Genomic DNA, 19188 nt, shown 5'->3' with positions numbered 1-19188 from the left:
TCCCACCCAGGACTTGGCCCTGCTCCATGGCCACACGGGAGAGTTGAGGGGCCTGTCTCCCAACTCCTGCAGGGCCCTCCACTAGGGCTCTGCTCACTCCAGACAGCACCGAGCAGTGCTGGGGGCTCCTGAGGCCCTGCCCTGTGCTGGCCAGTGCCTGGCCTCACAGGGAGGGTTCCAGAGACATGCAGAACTCCAGCCCCTGGGCACAGCATCTGTTTGCTCTGGGCTCAGGGAGATGGGTGGGTGATCAGTGCCTGCTCTCTCCACCCATTGGCTCCGAAGACCTGGCAAGCCTGGCACCAGAGGCCACAGCTCCCATGGCGAGCCAGCTGCAGAAAGTCACCTGGTTTCTAGCAGTGAGAGGGGGTGTGCTGGGGAAGTGGGGGGTGACAGCCCTGACCCCTGTCTTCCAACTTCCTGCCACCATCAGATGAGAGAAGGACTGGCTTAGGCCCCTCCTGGCCCAGACACGGGCCCGTCCCTTCCCATGAGACGTAGCGTGGCAGCTCTGCCCCAGGAACAAATGCCACGAAGCTGAGTGCAATCGATCAAACAAACAGGGTTTATGGCAGCCTGAGAGAGATGTTGAGCCCCGCCTGGCAGCTAATTAATGAGCTCAATTGGAGATTGGGTGTGGGGGGGAGGGGCAGGGGTGCCTTGGAGCGACTGGCTTCCAGGGTGCCCCTGGCTGAGTGAGTTTGGACCCTGCACCCTTCCCACAGCAGGAGACCCCGAGGCCTGACTGGGTAGAGGTGCCCCTCGCCAAGCTGTGCCGACTGAGTCACAGAGGGCTGGCCTTCCCCGAGGGTGCTGGGGGCCTTCCGGTCACCCTGGGCTGTCCTGATTATGGCCATGAGCAGGGCCAGCACGTGCCCAGCCCTGGGCATCAGAAACAGGGTGTCCCGTCCCAGTCCTTGGTCTTGCCTCTCCCCTCTCAGTGGGGTTCCAGGGAGGGGAGGTTTTTTGGGGGGAACCCAGGCTGGTCTAGACTGCCCAGAAGGGCGCATCTGCTCAGAGATTCTGGGTGACCTTCTCCTCAGCCTTGGCATTTCAGGGTGTTGCTGGGGGTGAGCTCCCTGTGCCCCCTCAGGCTCCCAAGTAGACCTCCACCAGCCCCCCCACAGAGTGCATGCGGTAGAAGACCCCCAGAGGCAGGCCGAAGTTGACAATGGTGAACCAGGTCCGGTAGCCATAAAAATCCTTCTCCAGTCCGTTCTCAAACTCCGGGTGTATGCCGAAGGCAGGCATCATCCACAGCTGGGGAGGAGAGGGGATTACTGAGTAGGGGATGGGACTCTCCTGGCCTCAAGATGCTCCTCTCAGGAGAGGCAGGCTCCTGCCTGCAGCCTCTCAACCTCCCCCATCCCCTCACCTTTGAATTTTCAGAGCCAGCCCCCTCCCCCCAAATCGCCCTCACCCCATACCACCACCACCTGTTTGGCTGCTGGTGCTACCTGAACTCCAGGTGGGTCACGATGCCTGCTCTGCTCAGCCACCCCGGGCTCCCCTATTCCCAGCCTCAGGCCTCTGCTGGGACTCCGGCCCCGCCTTCTGTCAAATTCTCATTTCTCAAGATCCCAGTGAAACCTCCAGCAGCGCCCTAGGCCCTGGGCCCTGCACTTCTTCCTCTAGGCTCACACCCACCGAGGGCCCATGGAGCGCTCAGACTCCGCTGGGACTGGAGCTTCCCCTACTTTGCCTGAGAGTGGGACTCTCACATGTTTGCAGAGAGTGCTGAGCTCATGCCTGGCTTGCTTATTCATGCCTCGTGCTTTGCAGGGAGCTGGGTGGGGTATGGGAGGGGCACTTCCGCTTTCACGCAGCATGGAGCTGGTGGCAAAGAGACATGTGCCCCTGGCAATCGGTAGTCCTTGGGACAGTCCTTGTGCAACGAATGTGCCTCGACCCATTCCTTGCTGAGCCAGGCTCTCCAGGGCCAGCCGCACCCCATGCCTGGCCCCGCCACTCACTGTGATGTTGCAGAGGATGAGGAAGAGGGAGATCTCCTTGAGCGCCCGCCGCTTCCAGTTGAGGTGGCTGTAGGAGTGGATGTAGGCCAGTGATACCCGCCTCAGGTCCTGGCCCAGCTCCAGCAGGGACCCCCTGCGGGGAGGCAGCGCCTCGGGCCTCTCCCCATCCACCAGTGGGCGTCGGTGCAGGCCCTCGATGATGAAGAGGTTCTGGACCATGTGCTGCAGGATGAGCAGCAGCGAGTAGGCCAGGATGAGGCGGTTGAGCAGCTCGTGTGGGCGGGTGGCCACGATGGCCACAATGGAGAAGTAGGCGATGCCCATCTGGCCCAGCGCTGCGCCCATCAGTAGCACCACGTCCAGGCTGCGCGTGGGGTTCTTGAGCGTGTCCAGCTCTCGCTCCTCCAGCCCATGGATGGCCGTGCCCGCCAGGCACGCCAGGCTCATGGCGGGCAGCACGGCCACGTAGAAAGCGTAGTAGAGGGTGAAGTACTGGCGCGCGATGGCTGGGCCGCTGGCCTCGATCTGGAAGAGCACGAACACGCACACACCCGCCACCAGGACCAGCAGGCCCAGCAGCGGCCCGAAGATGGCCCCATGCAGGTGGAAGGGTGCGGGTCTGGGGTGGGCGCCGGCCGGGGGGGCCAGACGGCGCCCCGCGTTCTTCCACATGACGAAGAGCACAGCGCAGCAGATGAGGCAGTATTCGGTGCTGAAGGGATAGAGCATCAGGTAGCCCTTCCGGAAGACCTCGCACACCGTGGCGTTGAGGCACAGGCAGGTGTTGGTGTCGTTTCCTGGGAGGGACAGACGTTGAGGTGGCCGCTGCGTGGACAGGTGCCCTCAGCCCCCGGAGGATGCCAGAAGGGGACGGACCAGCCACCCATTTCACAGATAGGCAAACCGAGGCCCAGAGACAGCTCAGGGCTCACAGGATGCTCATCCCTGTACAAAGGGGCTCAAGCTCCAGTGGCTTAGTTTACGTAAAGCCCTACATGTGTGATTTCTTTGGTGCCAAGAGCCACCTCACCAGACTGCTTGTCAGGCACAGAGGGAGACTGTGACCTTGTGGGGGGCAGTGCGGCCTGGGGCACTGTGCTCTCAGCAGTACGCCTTGGCGGGGTCATCGGGCTTCTCGCCCTGGAGTGAGGCCTGCAGAGCACACGTCTTGACCGAACCTGATCAAGACTTTCAGTTTCCAGGAAAAGCAGGGGAAACAAGTCAAATGGCATCCCTGGGAAGCAAGCTGACAAAATCAGTGTCCCTGGGAAGAGATCGAACCCCCCAATGTATCACGCTGTTGAACACGCCATCTTGAAAGGCATTTTGTGTGCTGATTGGAGAAAGTGGAGTCTAAGTCTAGACTGAAACAGGATGGAGAGGGCGTGCAGGGATTTGCTAGAAGTTATAACAGTGCTGAGATAATCATAGAGGGAAACACTCATTTTAAACAGATGGGTTTTTAAACATAAAAAAAAAATAAAGAGATGTGGACTGAAGTGTTTTGAGATGAAATACCATATTCTCGGTTCTCCCGGGTGGCTCAAGGGGTTAAGCACAGCACTATGAAGCAATCCACAGCCACTCCTCTGCAGCATGAGCTCGATCCCCAGCCGGCCAGGGAGCTACCCACATGGCGCAGCAGACCTCTCCTGACTCTCCTGCTGTTCTCCTGAGCAGTGTATTTCAGTCAGTCTGCCTGTTCTGCTCCCCACTCTGTCTCTGGTGAATCCTCTCACCCCTGGTACCTCTGGCCTGTACTCCAGTTCTTTTATGCATAAATAAATCAATCTTTTTTTTTTTTTAAAGAAATATCATGTTGGGCCTCCCTGGTGGCGCAGCGGTTGAGCGCTGGGTTGCGAAGCTGCCCGCAGCCTCTGCAGCGCCGGTTCGATCCCCGGCTGCTCCCCGGCCACCAGAGGAGGGTCCCACAAGGCGCGCAGACCTCTCCTGCCGCCCGCTGCTCCCCTCAGCAGTGTACTTCGGTCCTTCTGCCTGCTCTGCTCCCGCTCTGACTCTGGTGAATTCTCTCACCCTCCCGCGCTTCTGACTGTACCCAGTGCTTGTATAAATAAATAAATAAATCTTTAAAAAAAAAAAAAAAAGAAATACCATGTTCTCGGCCACATAAGTAATTCAGCCAAAAATAAAAATAAAGCGGCCAAAATACCAATTATGATGACATCTAGGCAGTGGGTAGATCTTGTGTTTCTATCCACCTGTACCTTTGAACTTTTTACTGAAGATCCATGCTGTCACTCGCTAAGATTTCTCTTTGAGCAGCTCTTTTGAAAAATGCACCTGGAGCATTAAGGGTGACACGGTGCTTAGGAGCGCCCTGATTTATGCCATGGGTGTGCGTGTGAGTGTGCTGGGAAGGCTTGGCTGTACAGAGGTAAGGGTGGGGATGCCATCTGGGCTGAACCCCACTGCCATGGATGTTCCGGGGAGTGGATGGGGGAGAGTCTTGAGGGGCAGCGTGGAGGGCAGGGGACTGGGCGTGTGGAACAAAGCCCGAGTCCTTGCTGCCCGAAGGCCTTCCGTTCCCCCTGCCCCCCGACCGGCCAGGCCCCTACCTTTGTGTGGGGAGGACGTTCCTTCCCATCCTGAAGGCTTTTTAGTTTCTTGCAAGTAAAATGCAAATACCAGGGGTGGAGTGTGTTCCTGGGCTTATCGGGGAACAGCTCAGCAGGGATTAGTGGGGAGCTTGTGGACAGCTGGTGCATACCTGGCGTGGGGTGCAGGCAGGATGGAGACCGTTGCTACCTCAGCTCTGTTTGGTCATCGTCAGCCTCTGGAGTTTGCTCCCAACTGTATAGCCTCACTGAGCTTCACCTGGTTGTGAGTAAGTGTGTGTGCGTGTACGCGCGTGTGCACTGACAGGGACGTCTCCTCTGTACCTGAGAACTTTTCCATGAGGGCGCTGAGCTCAGCTTCGATCTCGCGGTGCATGGAGTCGTTGGTGACGGCCAGGACCCACAGCAGCAGGTTGGTGGCCAGGGCCAGCATCAGGCCACACCTGGAGGAGGTGCCACACTCCACTCACCCATCCTGGCTGGCTCCCCACCTTCCTCACCCTCACCCTCACTGCCTTTGGGGGGCCCACTCTCTCCCAAGGCCCGGACCCCTCTGGCATTTGCCCCTCTGGAAGGCCCTACTCAGGAGGACAGCCCTGGAGGCCACCTGTGACCCTGTGTCCCCCATTCCAGGAAGCTGGGGGGCAGGCGCAGGCAGGGGACGGGGAGCCCCATCTTACCTGGTGAAGTTGGTCTGCACCTGAACACAGTCCTTACAGTGTTTCAAGAGCACCCAGGTCTGGAAGAGACGGGGCCTTGAGCCTGGGCTGGGGTGGGGCCGTGGGACCCCGTGGGTGCCCCAGGTGTGTGGAAGGGCCAGGGAGGAAGCCGGGGTCGAAATCCCAGCTCCACCGCTTCCTTGCTGTGATGTCTGGGGCAGTAGCAAAACATCTCTGAGCCTCAGTCTCCTTGGCTCTAAAATGGAGCTAAAATGCTCCCCTTCAGGGAAATGTCCACTTATTGGGGGCGGGGAATGCAAGTGAGACGCCCTGCACTGCGCCTGAGGCAGAGCGGGCACTCGGGAGGGAGCTGGCTGTTCAGCAGGTGTCAGTTTCGATGCAGGCACGATCGCAAGACAGGTGTATTTACAGGTGTCTGCAGCCCAGCAGCAGGTGCGCTGCTGCAGGCGTAGGAAGGTGCATGCGGATGGGGTGCACAGGCAGGCATTGCTGGGGGGTCTGCAGGGTGCACACCTGGGCCCTGCGGGTATGTGTCTGTGTGGCCGTTTCCAGGCCCAGGTCGGGTGCACGTCCATGGGGCACAGGTAGGTGCAGCGAGGGCCCGGGGCAAGGGACGGGAGAGGCCGGTCACCTGGACACAGATGAAGACCATCTCGATAGTCGGGAAGATGAGCTCCACTCGCGACCGGCAGTGGCTGTGGCTCACGTCGTAGCCCACGCGGAAGATGTTGAGGCAGACGGTGCAGCTGCCGAAGAGCACCAGGGAGCCTGGCGGGGCAGGGGCCGTGGGCACCTCCAGGAACTGGCTGTCCCTCCCCACCCCGCTCCAGCCTCACAGCGCCCCCACACTCACCCCGCACCCAGACGGGGCCCGCGTGAGGGTCCCTGTGGAGCACGGCGTGCGGCCGGCGCGCGGTGCCCACGCTGTAGTACAGGAGCCAGAGCGCCGACAGGGCCTTGAGCGCCGCCAGCAGGATCCACACGTCACCCAGCGTCACGGCCACGTTGTTGAAGATCATGCTGCAGATGAAGGCGCCTCCCAGGAACACCACGTTGAGGGCCAGGAGCCCCGAGAAGAGCTGCCCTGCCTTCTGGGCCTGCCGGTCCCGCCGCAGCAGCAGCGAGAAATTTCGCACCAGCCAGGACTTCTGACGGGGTGCCACGGGGGCTCCTGGCTCCTCAGCTTCCGTGTCCATTTGGTGCTCCCGGGCTGGGGCAGCTGCAGTCTCCTGGGCTTCGGGACAGGCCACCGGTGGAGGCTCAGTAGGGGCTGGGGAGGGAGAAATGTCCTGGGTGTCTGCGAGGTGGTCCCGGGTTCAAGTCCACTCCTGCCCCTCACTGCGGTGTGACCTGGGGGAACCGTGCAAGCTCCCCGGTGGGACTTTGGCAATAAAGGCAGCTCCTCGTCTAGGTTCCAGGACCCTCGGGTTAAAACAGACCAGGGCTTACGGAAGCGCCTTGTGCTCCACCCACATAAACATACGGGTTATTTCTACCAGTTGAAGATCACCGTCCCTCACCCTGGCTGGCTGCTCCATGCCTGGCCTGAAGTTGGGATAATGAAGTCTGACAAGTATTATTATTTGACGGCCGATATTATTATTTGACCACCATTTCCGGGGTTGTGACTTGTTGCCACCAAAAAAGCAACCAGCTTCTGAAGTCAGGAGAGCAAGCAGACAGCCTCTCTTGTTCTTGCTCCGACTAGTCGGGTGATGATTGCCTGGCCTGTTGTGTGAGGAAGGATTCAGAGGCGGAATGTGGACTTGGGGGGGAAAGAAGCACCTGAAGCAATATTCTCTAAGGGTGCAGAGGGGGACATATGTGGTTACTTTCAAGAGGTCTAGGAAATACCTACCTGATTCACAGTAGGAGCTTCTTCTGGGGAAAGAAGTCAATAATAAGACTGGAAGTGGTTTCATGTTCTCATTTTTTAAAAATGTATTACTTATGTTGTTAAAATTCATTTTAAAGAACATTAAAAGCTTAAGGGTCAAGTTCTGAGACTGACATGCCAGGTCTGCCGTGAGCATGGGACAGACTGGTCCCATATCTTGGGTCACCCCAGACCCAGGGACCAGCCTAGGGCCTAACCTAGAGGACGACAGGCTACTAAGGATCCCTGGGTTCTACTGCTAGGGGCGCTGCACTGGACGGCAGGGACAGTCTCCTGACTCTGGGCGTTTCCCTGCGGCCTCCCCTGGCCAGCCCCCACCGCCCCACACTGTCCCTCGGTGCTGCTGCCGCCCTGGCTGAAGGCCTAAGTGTGCCCTGTCTCTATCCTCCAGGCCACAGGGCGCTGATTCCCAAGGTCACTATGTCAGTGAGTGGAGCCTCCATCCCCACGTCACCTGGCAGGGAACGGGGTGTCTTCCTTGCCTCTCCCCTGCCCCTCCATCCTCTCAGACCCGAGTCTGTCCACTCAAGTTCTCAAATCACTCTTAGCCCTTCCTTGACCTCCGTCACCACCTAGTCTAGACCTCCCTCCTTTCTCTCCTGGGCTGGCCTTCCTGCCCACTGGCCCTCTCTCCTAAGTGCCCCACAAAGGCCACAGGTCGCCCTCGGTATAAAGTCCAAACCACCCAGCATGGCCTCTCAAAACGAAACGAGGCTGAGTATGTTTGGTGCGGGCTTGGGGCCACGAGGTGCTCAAGGCAAGGCACCCTCTGTCATTTCTAGCCTGGCCACGACTGACTTCTCCAACCCTGTCTTCAGCCCCATCCCTCTCACATGTTTTTGGCCTCACCCCCTGCCCTGGGCCGGCCCTTCCTTCTGCCTTACCCAATATGCTTCACCAATGGCTCGTGCCCATCTTCACCACCCACCTTGGGAGCCTTTTCTGGGACAGCCTGTCTCTGCCCAAGCATGCTGGTGGCTACTTTGTTGGGAACACTCCCCTTTGCTGAGAGAGGGCGTGCACTGTCTGGTGAGTGCTGTGGGTGTGGTTGGTTCCCCTCAGGCCAGGAGCTGCTCCAAAGCAGAGACCACATCTGCTTAACCTGGACCTCCCACGCCTAGCCTAGGCAGGACACTCAACCCGCATTTGCCTCTGGTGTCTTTGGGGGGAACTTTCAGCACCAGAACCGTGGACAGAGACCCTTCCCCTAGATCCTTCCCCATCCTGGCCCGGGCCGGAGACTCTCCAGAGATCTTTATCTTTCTCCCCGGCTCTCCTGCCCTGGTTGAGCAAGGGTGAGGTTCCCAGGGACACCTCCCTGCTTCTTTCCTCTCAACCCTGATGGCTCCATCGCACCCTCCGCAGCATCCCCCTGTCCTAGAGCCCAGACTCTGGCACTTACAAATTACAAACTGGAAAGTCATTTAGACTCTGCCTCTCACTTTCCTTGTCTGTGAAATGGACGTGCACCTCCGGAATGGTAGGTGCTCAGTAAAGATTTCTTGAACAAGCAAATGAAGAAATTAGTGCTTAATACTTATCTCACAGGGTCTCCTCAAAACCAATCATTGCATACGTCTAAATGCATGCACGGGCTGCCTGGCTTACAGGGAACTCTGTGTCAGCTATTCCTGTATTTTTCCTGTGAGGTCCTGGAGAAGCTGGAAGGGTCAAGATAACCGATGAACTTCAGGGGAGGATTTTGCTTGAATTGCAGGTCTAGTGGGGACAACTGGAGGACAAGTTTGGGGGGTCCTCTCCTTCCAGGGTTCTCGCCCTGTCTTTCCTGCCCCCCAACCCTGGGTGGGGCAACCCTCCAATGGCCCCTAAAGAGACAATTCAGGCCACCGCTGGGGAGGGTGCGGGGCGGGTGTGGAGCAGCGCACAGGGGTCTCGGGGAGAGAGCAGGGGTTCCAGAAACCCACATCAAGGAACCCGCAGCCCTGTGGCAGGCCCTTTGGTGCTATGCCTGCACCACGGCAGGGCCGGACACCAAACTGGTTTGTGGGTTGAGGTCAGCGGCTGGTGATGAAAGCCATGCGAACAGGAGGGCCGCCCCCCACACCCCGCCCTGGAGCCGCACCCTGCTGGGAGGAGGCTGCTGAGCGCCAGCAGGGAGCTTCAGGGTTTCTCCGCAGCCACTCTGGCGCTGCAGGGCCGCCCCAACCCCACATCACTTTCCCAGCCGTCTGGGTTTTCCCGCTTCTTCCTCGCCTCGGCACCCCCTTTTGGCTGTGAGCGCCCTGCTGGCCTCTGTGCACCCCCATCTTCGGAAAAGAGTTGGGGCACAGAGTTGGGGTACGGGTAAAGGGCAGCGAGGGGCCAGCCCTTGGGTCGCCAGAGGTTGGACTCCTTCAAGAGATCCCAGCCCCGCAGCCCTGGTCCCCGAACCCCCGGTTTGTGGGCGGTGGGTGCTAGCCAGGGAGCCGTACCTGGAGTCTGGGCAGGCATCGCGGGTCTCCCAGAGACTGCGGGCGAGCGCAGCGCCGGTGTGTCCAGGTGAGGCCCCCGCAGACCGCCGCCCCGACGCCCCCGACTCCCGGCCCCAGGGCTAGTGCGCAGCGGCCTGGGCTCCGCAGCCCATCGATTTTTCTGTTGACTTTAGGGATCTCATTAATCCTTCCTTAATTACCTCGCTGGGGCCCGGCGTGCGCAGTGCAGCCAATAGCGGGGCCACTGACAGGGGGGCGGGGCCTGAGGAGGTGCGGGCTCAGCTCCCAGGTCCAGCGGCCCGGCCCGGCCCGGCCTCCTGCAGGGTGGGGTGGGTGCCACGTCCTTGCGCCGGTGGCGAGGCCTTGCAGGGGTTCAGGCCACACTTTGGTGGCCAAGCAGGGAATGGACACCCCTGGCCCCCCAAACAGGGATTGCCATTTCCTGAACCCCACTTCCTGCCAGACCAGGGGTCAGGCTTCTAAACAACCTCCAACCCCACATGGCCCACACCCTCTCTCTCTCCCTAAGTGAAATGTGAACTGGGGATCAGAAAAGACCCCATTCTGATTGTGCAGCAGGTGAACAGGCCTGGAAGTGACGCCCCTGTACCCCCCTAACTATTCCCCAGCTTCTGACCCACTGCCTCCTTCTGCAGGAAGGCTTGGGTACCTTTGCTCAAGCTCTCCGTGCTCCCTCGTGCTGGCGTCCTCTCCGCCCATCCCACTCTGCCTTAGACCCCACCCTTGCCAGTACGCCCAAGTCTGTACTTTTTGTAAAGAAGAATTCCCAGGGCTTTGGAAATGTGCCCCAGGGACCCCTAGGTGAAGGGGTGCTGGGGAGGCAATCAGGAAGATGTTGGCCTGTGGGCTGGCCCCAGGCCATTGCTGCTCCTCACCCCTCCCCTATTCTTGGGCTGTGGGCTCCGCTTGCCATCCCCGCTCCAGAAGCTGCCCAAGGACGTGTCACTGGATAAAATACATTGTTGAGACACCCGGGCAGTATGTGATTAAGCCCAGTAAGACCTCCATATAAACATTTAAGATTTAGGGGGGCTGATGGGAATGAGGTTTGTCTTTCAGTCACCCAAGACAAAGCTCCTGGTTACAACAGCCACCTATCAGGTGGTCTGCCTTTCGCCAGTCTCTGCTGGCTCCAGGGAATGGGGTGGTTTCGGGGTGCTCCAGAGCTTAGGACCCTCAGGGGCAGGGGTGTGCTAGGTAAGAAGTCCAGGAGATTTACACCCTCCAACTCCTCTGAAGCTAAAACTGATGCCTGAAACTATTTTATCTGAGGGGGGAAAATTCTGCTGCTTGAAAAAAAATGCTTGAAAATTGTTATTCTTAGAAAGGCTGTGACTCTCGGCTGTGTGACCTTGGGCAAGTTACTTTACCTCTCTGGGCCTCAGTTTCCTTCACTGTGAAATGGCAGTTGGACCATGTCAGTCCCTCCTAATCTTCGGTGCATCATGGAATTCATAAAAAAATTCAATGTCACTTGGCAGATAAAAGGAAGAGGCAGTCACTTAAGCGCCCACTTTATGCTAGTTCATAACTCACACTTGGCTCACCCCCGAAAAGCTTGAGATCCCAAATTCCCAGGAGCCCTTCCAGCTCTGATCCCCAAGATCTTCTGTGACTACCTCAGATGGGACGACTGAGACAAGAAGCAGTGTCAGGAGAAGAGCTGCAGCTTTATTGGGTCCCAGCTCCAGGCAGGACACTGGCCAGGCCACAGGGCCGGGCTTAGAGCTGGAGCCCAAGTTGAGACACTTCCCAGGAGGGCCGCAGGGACAAGGCTCCTGTCCCACCCCCATGTCACCCAGTGTCCTGCTGGGCGGGATGGGCACGTCCTGATTGTGATTTAAAAACTCATCCTGGAAAAATAGCTTTTGTGAAAATTCCACTCCGCAGGGCATGGGTGGCATGCAGCGTGGCTGCCAGGCTGGGGTGTGCTCCTGGGGGTCTCTGGGAGGCGTGGGAGCCGAGCCCCTGGGCTCTGGCAGAGCTGGGCTTCAGGACAGCACGTAGACCTCCAGCAGGCTGGACACAGCGTGCATGCGGTAGAAGATGCCGAAGGGCAGGCAGATGTTGACGATGGCTGCCCAGAGGGAGTAGCCGTAGAAGTCTACCTCGGTGGTGTTGCTGAAGTGAGGCCGGGCCCCGAAGGCGGGCATGATCCACAGCTGTGCGGGGAGATGGGGGCGTCAGGACCTTTGGAGGGTATTCTGGGGGAGACAGGCTGGGGGTGCTAGCCCTCTACACTGGTGTCGCTGAGCGGGGCCTCCAGCCTTGGGCGAGAACGCAGAAAAGGCACCCGGCTGAACTTGCCCGCCGCCAGGCCTGTGCAGTGACCACGTCCACTAAGTGACCCTTAGTGTGGCCACTTGTGGGCGGGGGAGAGGCGCGGGTTTTGAATACATGATGCGAGGATTTGGTACAAATGCACTCTCCTGGAAGTGCATGCAGATTGCAGGCCCCGCCAGGGTGCTGGGGTGCAGCCGGAAGGCTACCCCCACCCCCACCCCCTCTGAGCTCTGCTCCCCAGCTCCACCTTCTTCCCAGGCATGGGAGAACACTGAAGGCTCCTGCTGCAGCTCAGTCCGGGACTCAGGAGTCAGGTGTGGGGTCCGAGGCAAAGACAGAGGCTTCCTGCCCAGAGGGTATCGTCCTTGGGCACCTCACCGCGCCCCATCCCCTCTGCCCTGGCCCCGCACAGCCCCGCCCTGCCATTTCTGTACTTTCAAATGGGGCCTGAGAGGATGTTGATCCTGGACGGGATACAGGGAGTGGAAACAGTCTCCCAGGGGAGTCCCAGCTTGTGGGCAGGGCCTCGGTGGACGTGGGGGCGGGGCCAGGGCTGGGGCGAGCACCCTAGCAGCCCCAGGCAGGAGGTTTTGAATCTTATGGCTTCTGCTTGTGGGTCAGTGGTCGGTGTCCAGTCTCATGGGTTACTGAGAGGATGGTCTGTATTCACCCTACTCAGAGAGGGCTGCTGGCCGATTCACACGGGGCGCATGGGGATGCACCCACAGTGAGGTCACATACATAATGGGGGTATTTTCCTGCGGGAGGTTATAGCTAAAGGCGCTGTTTGTATATTTTGTGAAACTTCCCTGGCGCGTGTTCTCTGGGACACATTCGCCCCGATGCACGTGTCTGTATTAGATTTCCCTGCTGGGGATGAGATCTACGTGGGCCGTTTGGCTAGTGGGTGAGTGTTTCTCTATCGGGGTGCACCTTCAAGAGGAGTATTTCCACCAGGCCATGTTTTGTACCGTGGAGTGTGCCCGGGGTTGGGGGAGTCTCCTTGCCGGGCTTTGCTGTGTCCTGGGGGAAGGGCGGCTCGTGTGCCTGCCCCCCCTGGCCTGCGAACAGAAGGCTCACACTTCCCCTGCTCTCCTCCCCGCGACTTCCTGACGCTGCTCCACTTATCCTAAGAAATGAGCTGGTCACAAGTTCCCAGGAGCAGTCACATTCCCGGGGGTGAGGGCCCCCCCACGTCAGCTCTCAGCTCCCTCTCACCTCCTCCCAGCTCCCTCGCAGCATTCCCTGGGACTCCTCCAGCTCCTCCTGCCGCCTGGATTTCTTTCTCTGGGTGCCCTGAGATGCTGTTTGCCCCTGAGGCTGCACCTGACCCTCTCTGAACTTGCTCCTTTCCTAGAGAGCCACATGATTCTCCCACAGACTGGGGCAAGACAAGGCCAGGCCAATAAGCCTGAGGGCAGCCTGCCTCTGCTTCTCCCCCCAGGGTGCCCAGCTACTCACGATGATGTTGCAGAGCAGGAGAAACAGAGAAATGTCCTTCAGGCACTGACGTCTCCAGTGGATCCTGGGGCCCACGATATCGGCCACCGCTTCCTGAGGGGCAGTGGAGCTGGGGACCACCAGCTGGGGGGTGGTTGGGCAGGCGGGCAAGGCCTGCAGCGCGTCCGGGTTGGCAAAGGTCAGGCCGTGGCAGGGCTCCTTAGGGGGTGTGTCATGAGGCTTGGCCCCCGGCGGGCCCCGGTGGAGGCTCTCGATGATGAACATGTTCTGGAAGGTGTGCTGGGCTATCATGAGCAGGGCGTGGGAGAGGTTGAGCCCAGCCAGCAGGTCCCGGGATGTGCCCACCACCACAGCCACAATGGAGTAGTAGGAGATGGCGTATTGGCCCAGTGCAGCGCCCATCAGCAGGGCCACGTCCAGGGTACGCGTGGGGTTCTTGTGGTGGTCCATGGCCCGGCGGTCAAAGCGGTAGATGACAGAGCCACTCAGGCTGACCAAGGTCATAAGCCCCAGACAGACGATGTTGAAGCTGTAGTAGATGACCAGGGCCTGCTGGGTGCGGCCCCCCTCGCCACTCACTTGGACCTCATAGATGATGAAGACCGCCAGGCCCACCACGAAGAGCATCAGGCCCAGCACAGGGCCAGCGACAAAAGTCTCCCGGAAGAGGTTGCCCCGGGGGGGCGTGTGACCGTGGCCATGGCCGTGGCCAGAGGAGGTCAGCAGCCTGCCCACGTTCTTCCACATGACGTAGAGCATGGTGGAGGCGAAGAGGCTGTACTCGATGTTGAAGGGGTAGAGGTAGAAGTAGCCCTTCTGGAAGATCTGGCAGAGGGCCGTGTTGCAGGGGCAGTCCCCGTCGGCCGTGCTGCCCGCTTGCTCTGCTGGGGAGAGAGGGGCGCTGAGCTGCTCTGCCTTCCTGCCTTCCCGGAGGCACCCCATCTGAAGACCCTCACGCCTAGACCGTGACCTTCATCAGGGCAGGGTCTCTGCCTCCCATTGTCACCGCTGGCCCCCAAATGCCCACACACAGCCTGGCATTGTCGTTCACTCCCCTGGGATTTTTTGAGCACCTACTATGTATCCAAGACCGAGTGACCCATTGGTGAACACCAGCCAGTGCTTCCTTCAGGAAAACACCCCTACCCTCACCCCGCCAGCATGATCCCTGGCTCCCGAGATAGGCAAGGTCCTGGTCCTGCTGGAAGGTGGCCCTCCTGGGAGCCCCAAAAGCTCAAGCTTCCTCAGAGTTCTCCCCAGCATCTGACTCAGCCCAGACCGTGAGCTGCTGTGCCCAGGTCTTGGCTGGGAGCAGGGCTAGGCCAAGTCTGGCCCTGCTCCGCGCGGCGCTTTGTAGGAAGCTTTGGACCTTGGCAAACGTCTCTTTTCAGCCCCAGAACTATCCCGGCTGGTTCTGCAGGGGAGAAACTGAGGCCCAGAGAGGGGCAGTGGCTTGTCACGGAGAGAGAACCCCATCAGCTGCTCACACCCGGCGGGACCTCTCCAGGGCACGCTCATGGCACGCCTGGGCTGTTGTTAACCGACCCCCTGACCCTCTGTAAGCTCAGGGCGATGCTTGATCCAGTCCGCTGGGCGGGGGCCTCCCTGCGAGCTGGGCCCTTGGTGCTGGGTGTGCGTGTGCTCCAGTGAGGGCCTCACTGACTTATCATCTATTCTGGCGCTGGCTAGTGGGGGGCACTAGAGAAGTCCAGAGAACTAGAACCAGGGGGCCTGTGCGCCCCTTAGCAGGGCACAGACAGATGGCTCTCCACGCTGGTTCTCAATTCCAAACTCTGTGACCTTGGGCAAGCTACTTACTCTTCTATGCTCTAGTGTTTCCTCTGTCAGCAGGAAAACGCGCAGCGCCCACCTCCTAGGGAGCTGGGAGGCCCAAGCGGGGCGGCAGCTGGTGCCTGACACCAAAGCACAGTGGATGGCCGCTCTTGTCCCCGCGATGACTATTTCCCCCTCGTCTTTGCCAGACTCCCATCTGGTCCTGCGCTTCCACCATCGGGCCATCTGCCTCCTTCCCCTCTCTTCCGCCAGATCACCCTGGCCCTTTGCCCTGGTGCCGAGTCCCTTCCTTAGTGGAATGGACACCTTGACGGTGGGGGCCAGAGCTAAGGATGAGAAGGTGCCCCCGATGCTCCTCCTCCTGGGTGACCCACACCTGTACTTCAGAGATGCAGCCCAGAGCAAGAGGCCTGCTGGCCTCCACCTTTGCTCCAGCCCCCAGGAGGGTGCAGGAGACAGATTGGACAAGCACCAGCCCTGAGGCCTGGCTGCGCGGGGAGGGGGGGTCGTGGAAGTGGGCACTCACGGTTGGGAGCGAGGCGCGTGTGGCTGGTGTTGCCGTGGGAGCTCATGTAGGATTGGGCCTGGTGCAAGGACTCATCCACCACGGCCGCCATCCAGATGGCCAGGTTGGTGGTGAGTGTGAACATAAGACCACACCTGTAGGGGAGGGGCGAGAGGTCACTGGAGGTCCCTGGAGGGCTCTACTGGGAGGTGGTGTTGAGAAGCAAGAAACTAAGCTGGCCCTTGTGTGGGAGGAAGCTGAGCTTGGGAGGAACCATTGACTTGGCCAGGAGCCACCTGAGAGAGGGCCAGGGGTTGGCCAGGGGCTCCGACCACTGTTTCCATCCCTGGGGGGAGTGGACATAGAGTGCACTCTGCCATCCACGCTCACACACACACACACTCACAGATACACGCAACCCTCACAGCATGGTAGAAATCAGCCCAAAAAAGCCAGGGGGGCTTGGCTGAACCCCCCAACCCACAGGGGCAGAAAGAGGACCCACATCCCCAGGTGGAACCCCTCGTGTCTCACACAGTGCTGGAGATGCCCCGGCCTGCTGGGCAGGGCAGCTGAGCAGTGGGACAGACACTCACCGGGTCAGATCCAGGTGGATGTGGATGCAGTCTTTAGCGGCGACCCAGAGGAAGTAGGTCTGAGTGGGAAGGAGAGGTGAGGGTCATCGATGGCAGGTTGCTGCACCTGGGGCCCTGTTCAGGCTGCGCACGACTCTCGACCCCAAGAGACCGCACACCAAGTTCTATTTACTTTAGCTTTACGCAGTGAAGCGGGGCTCTCTATTCTCTGGAACAATTTATGCAGAATAGTGGTTCTCTGCTCTTTAAAAGTTTGCAACGTGTCCACTGTAAAACTCTGGTCTTGGTGTTTGTGCGTTTTTTTGCAGGAAGAAGGTCATTTGGAGCTTTGACTACCCAGGTATGTACTCCTGGGAGCAAGGCCAGCCTCAGGCTTGGTTTTGAGAATCTTGAGAGACGTCTCAGCTCCCTTTGGTAACACCCCTGCCCCAGGCCCATCCCCTGTTGCCTGCGAGGGCCTCACCCTCACCCAGCTGCCCACAGCCCCCTGCTATGGTGTCTGTGGGTGTGGGGTGTCTGTAGTTTTCATTCTACTTAAGGAAACTTTAAACGCATAAGATGAAATATAGAAACATGATACATGCTTGAGTCAGGAATGTAGCAAGCTATGGAGACCTGGGCGGCAGGGGGAGGCTCCACGGAGGGACATGGGACATACATGTGGGCTCATGGTCATGGCCCAAGGCGAGGTCTGCTGTAGGCCCAGGTGAGAGAGTCCTCCCTGCCGTGGCTCAATCAGGAGCTTGTATGAAGTATTATGTGTGCAACAAACATAAACATATATATATGTTTATAATATATAAACATAACCATATATAGTGTTTATAATATATACAATTTATAATATATATATATTTCTGAATGTGCCTGAAAGCTCGCAGGTACAGGACACCCTATTTCCTGAACAAATGCCGAGCATAGGGGCCACGCCAGGGTCAAACCCACCAGACCCAGCAGAACCAGGGTTGAGACTGATGACCTCTGTGGGCACCTAGAAAGGGCAGGCCAGGTTCTAGGAGACAGGATGCCTGCAACAGCTCACACCTCCTAGGTGTTAACTACTGACACTGCTTGGGTTGAAATAGAATTGCAGGGTCCCTCAGTAGTGGCTCAGATTTGAATCTTACTTCATTACCAAGTATTTCCAGATTTACGGACTCATGTGATCCCCACCACCATCCTATCTCCACTTTATTGCTCAGGGGAGAAGGGAGCATGGAGCTCAGGTCTCTGGCCCCCATGCCAGGAAGTGGCTTCTTCCTGCCGCGCTCAAGACAACGCCCTCTACCCACCTGGACGACGACGAACACCGCCTGGATGAGAGGGTGCAAGATCTTGATGGCCGACTGGCACTCAAAGAAACTGGAGTAGTAGCCAGTCTTGAAGGCATCCATGACCAGGGTGCAGATTCCAAACAGCACCAGCCCACCTGGGAATGGGGTGGGGGCCGATCAGAGGGGCAGGAGAGGCCCCCCGATCTGAGGGTGGATGGCCAGATGGGTGGGTGGGTGGGTGGGTGAGCGGACAGGTAGATGGGTGGGTGGGTGATGGGTGAAGGATGAGAGTATGACTGAGTGGGTGGGTGGAGAGATGTCCTGTGGCGCCCCCATCGCTTAGGGCTCACAGGTGAGGGGAAGGACCTTAAATGGGCTCCCTCAGCTTCGTCTGTCCCCTGTTTTCTGTTCACCATCAAAGACGCTCCTGTGACCACCCTTTTCTAATCTTTAGGACAAAAATGTGCCCCCTACACTTCCCCGGGGAGCCACTTCTCTCTCTCCTCTCCCTCCCCAGCGGCTTACTGCACCCCCAGCCACCTCCAGTCCTGCTGGGGGGACTTCTGTCCACCTCCACGGACATCCCCAAATTCCTGCACAGCCTCAGCCTCCAGTTCCTGGCCTGCCCCCTCCCCCAGCCCAGCCCGCCTCTGCCCCCGCTCCCGGGCACCTCTGAGCCAGATGGGCCCGGCGTGGGAGTCGTGGTAGGGGACAGCGCCGGGGCAGCGCACTGTGCGGAGGAGGTAGAACACGATCCAGAGCGTGGCCAGGAGCATCATGGTGGTGAGCAGCGCGAACACGTCGGTTTCGTACACGGCCACCTTGTTGAAGGCCCCGCCGCTGATGAGCGTGCAGGCGAGCAGCAGCACGTTCACGGCCAGCAGCACCGACAGCAGGCGGCCGCCCTTCTTCCACACCTCGCGGGGGGCCGCCCGCGGCGCGGGGGGGCTCTCCTTGGGGCCCGAGGCCAGTTCCTCGGACATGGCAGGGGCGACCGCAGGAGGTTGGAGGGTCACTGTGCGGGCGGAGCGGACGGGACCCCAGGTCAACGAGGGGCCTCATGATCTCATCTTGGGCTCCCGGACTGGGTGGGGGTGGGGGTGGGGGTTCCTAACCCCGAGGGTGGGGGCTGCGGCCCGCGGAGGAGGCACTGGGGCAGCGAGAGGGGAGAGCCGGCCCTGCCTGCGGGCCGGGGTGGCAGCCCCGTCGGACCCCGCCCGGAATCTCGCTTCCAACCCGCCCCCTCCCCGGCCCAGACGCCCCGCTGCGCGTACCTGGCTGGGCGGGGAGCCCGCGCGGAGCTGGGGGTCGGGGGGCGGCGAGCGGCTCGTCTCTCCCAGGCCGGGCCGGACGGGCGCTTTATAGCGAGGAGGGCAGGGTGATTTACAGCCGCGGGAGCGCAGCTCCATAAACCTCTCAGTCCCGCTCACATGATCCATCTTTTCTCCGAGCTGAATTTAGGGAAGAGGCGCGGGAGCCAGATAAGGTGAGATTTATATGACCCGCTAAGAGGCGCCCCACCTCCCTGCGGCCCAGCTGGGGCGCGGCCCCGCACTGCGGCACCAGACGGCACCCGCCCCTGGCGCCCACCGCGCCCCGGCGCCCCGCGACCTCGGCCGCCGAGAACCCAAGAGCGGATGCTCGACGGACGCCCCGAGGGCGCGCGGGCACCCGGGGCCCTCCCGGCGCTGGAGCG

At 59.8% G+C, this 19188-nt stretch overlaps 2 protein-coding genes across 3 annotated transcripts; both read right to left on the bottom strand.

Moving 5' to 3' along the window:
• Positions 1-1089: 1089 nt before the first annotated feature.
• On the bottom strand, positions 1090-9577 carry OTOP3 (otopetrin 3; the record flags this gene model as incomplete). Its single annotated transcript, XM_084238070.1, has 7 exons — positions 1090-1260; positions 1974-2770; positions 4874-4992; positions 5230-5288; positions 5861-5997; positions 6083-6526; positions 9559-9577. The coding sequence occupies 7 exons, from the start codon at positions 9575-9577 to the stop codon at positions 1090-1092; spliced, it is 1746 nt and encodes a 581-aa protein (XP_084094196.1).
• A 1993-nt stretch (positions 9578-11570) lies between these two features.
• OTOP2 (otopetrin 2) lies at positions 11571-18475 on the bottom strand (the record flags this gene model as incomplete). 2 transcript variants are annotated; one of them, XM_084239143.1, is made up of 6 exons in its annotated part: positions 11571-11741; positions 13324-14207; positions 15644-15777; positions 16219-16277; positions 17511-17647; positions 18163-18475. In XM_084239143.1, the coding sequence occupies 6 exons, from the start codon at positions 18473-18475 to the stop codon at positions 11571-11573; spliced, it is 1698 nt and encodes a 565-aa protein (XP_084095269.1). The 2 variants fall into 2 exon arrangements, with proteins under 2 accessions (XP_084095269.1, XP_084095270.1); XM_084239144.1 differs by having other exon boundaries at positions 13324-14204.
• Positions 18476-19188: the final 713 nt, after the last annotated feature.

This window comes from Talpa europaea (genome assembly GCF_964194135.1).
Source record: "Talpa europaea genome assembly, chromosome: 7".
NCBI classification, from domain to species: Eukaryota; Metazoa; Chordata; class Mammalia; order Eulipotyphla; family Talpidae; genus Talpa; species Talpa europaea.
The sequence above is the reverse complement of the archived record's forward strand: the minus strand, read 5'-3'. Positions and strand labels throughout refer to the sequence as shown.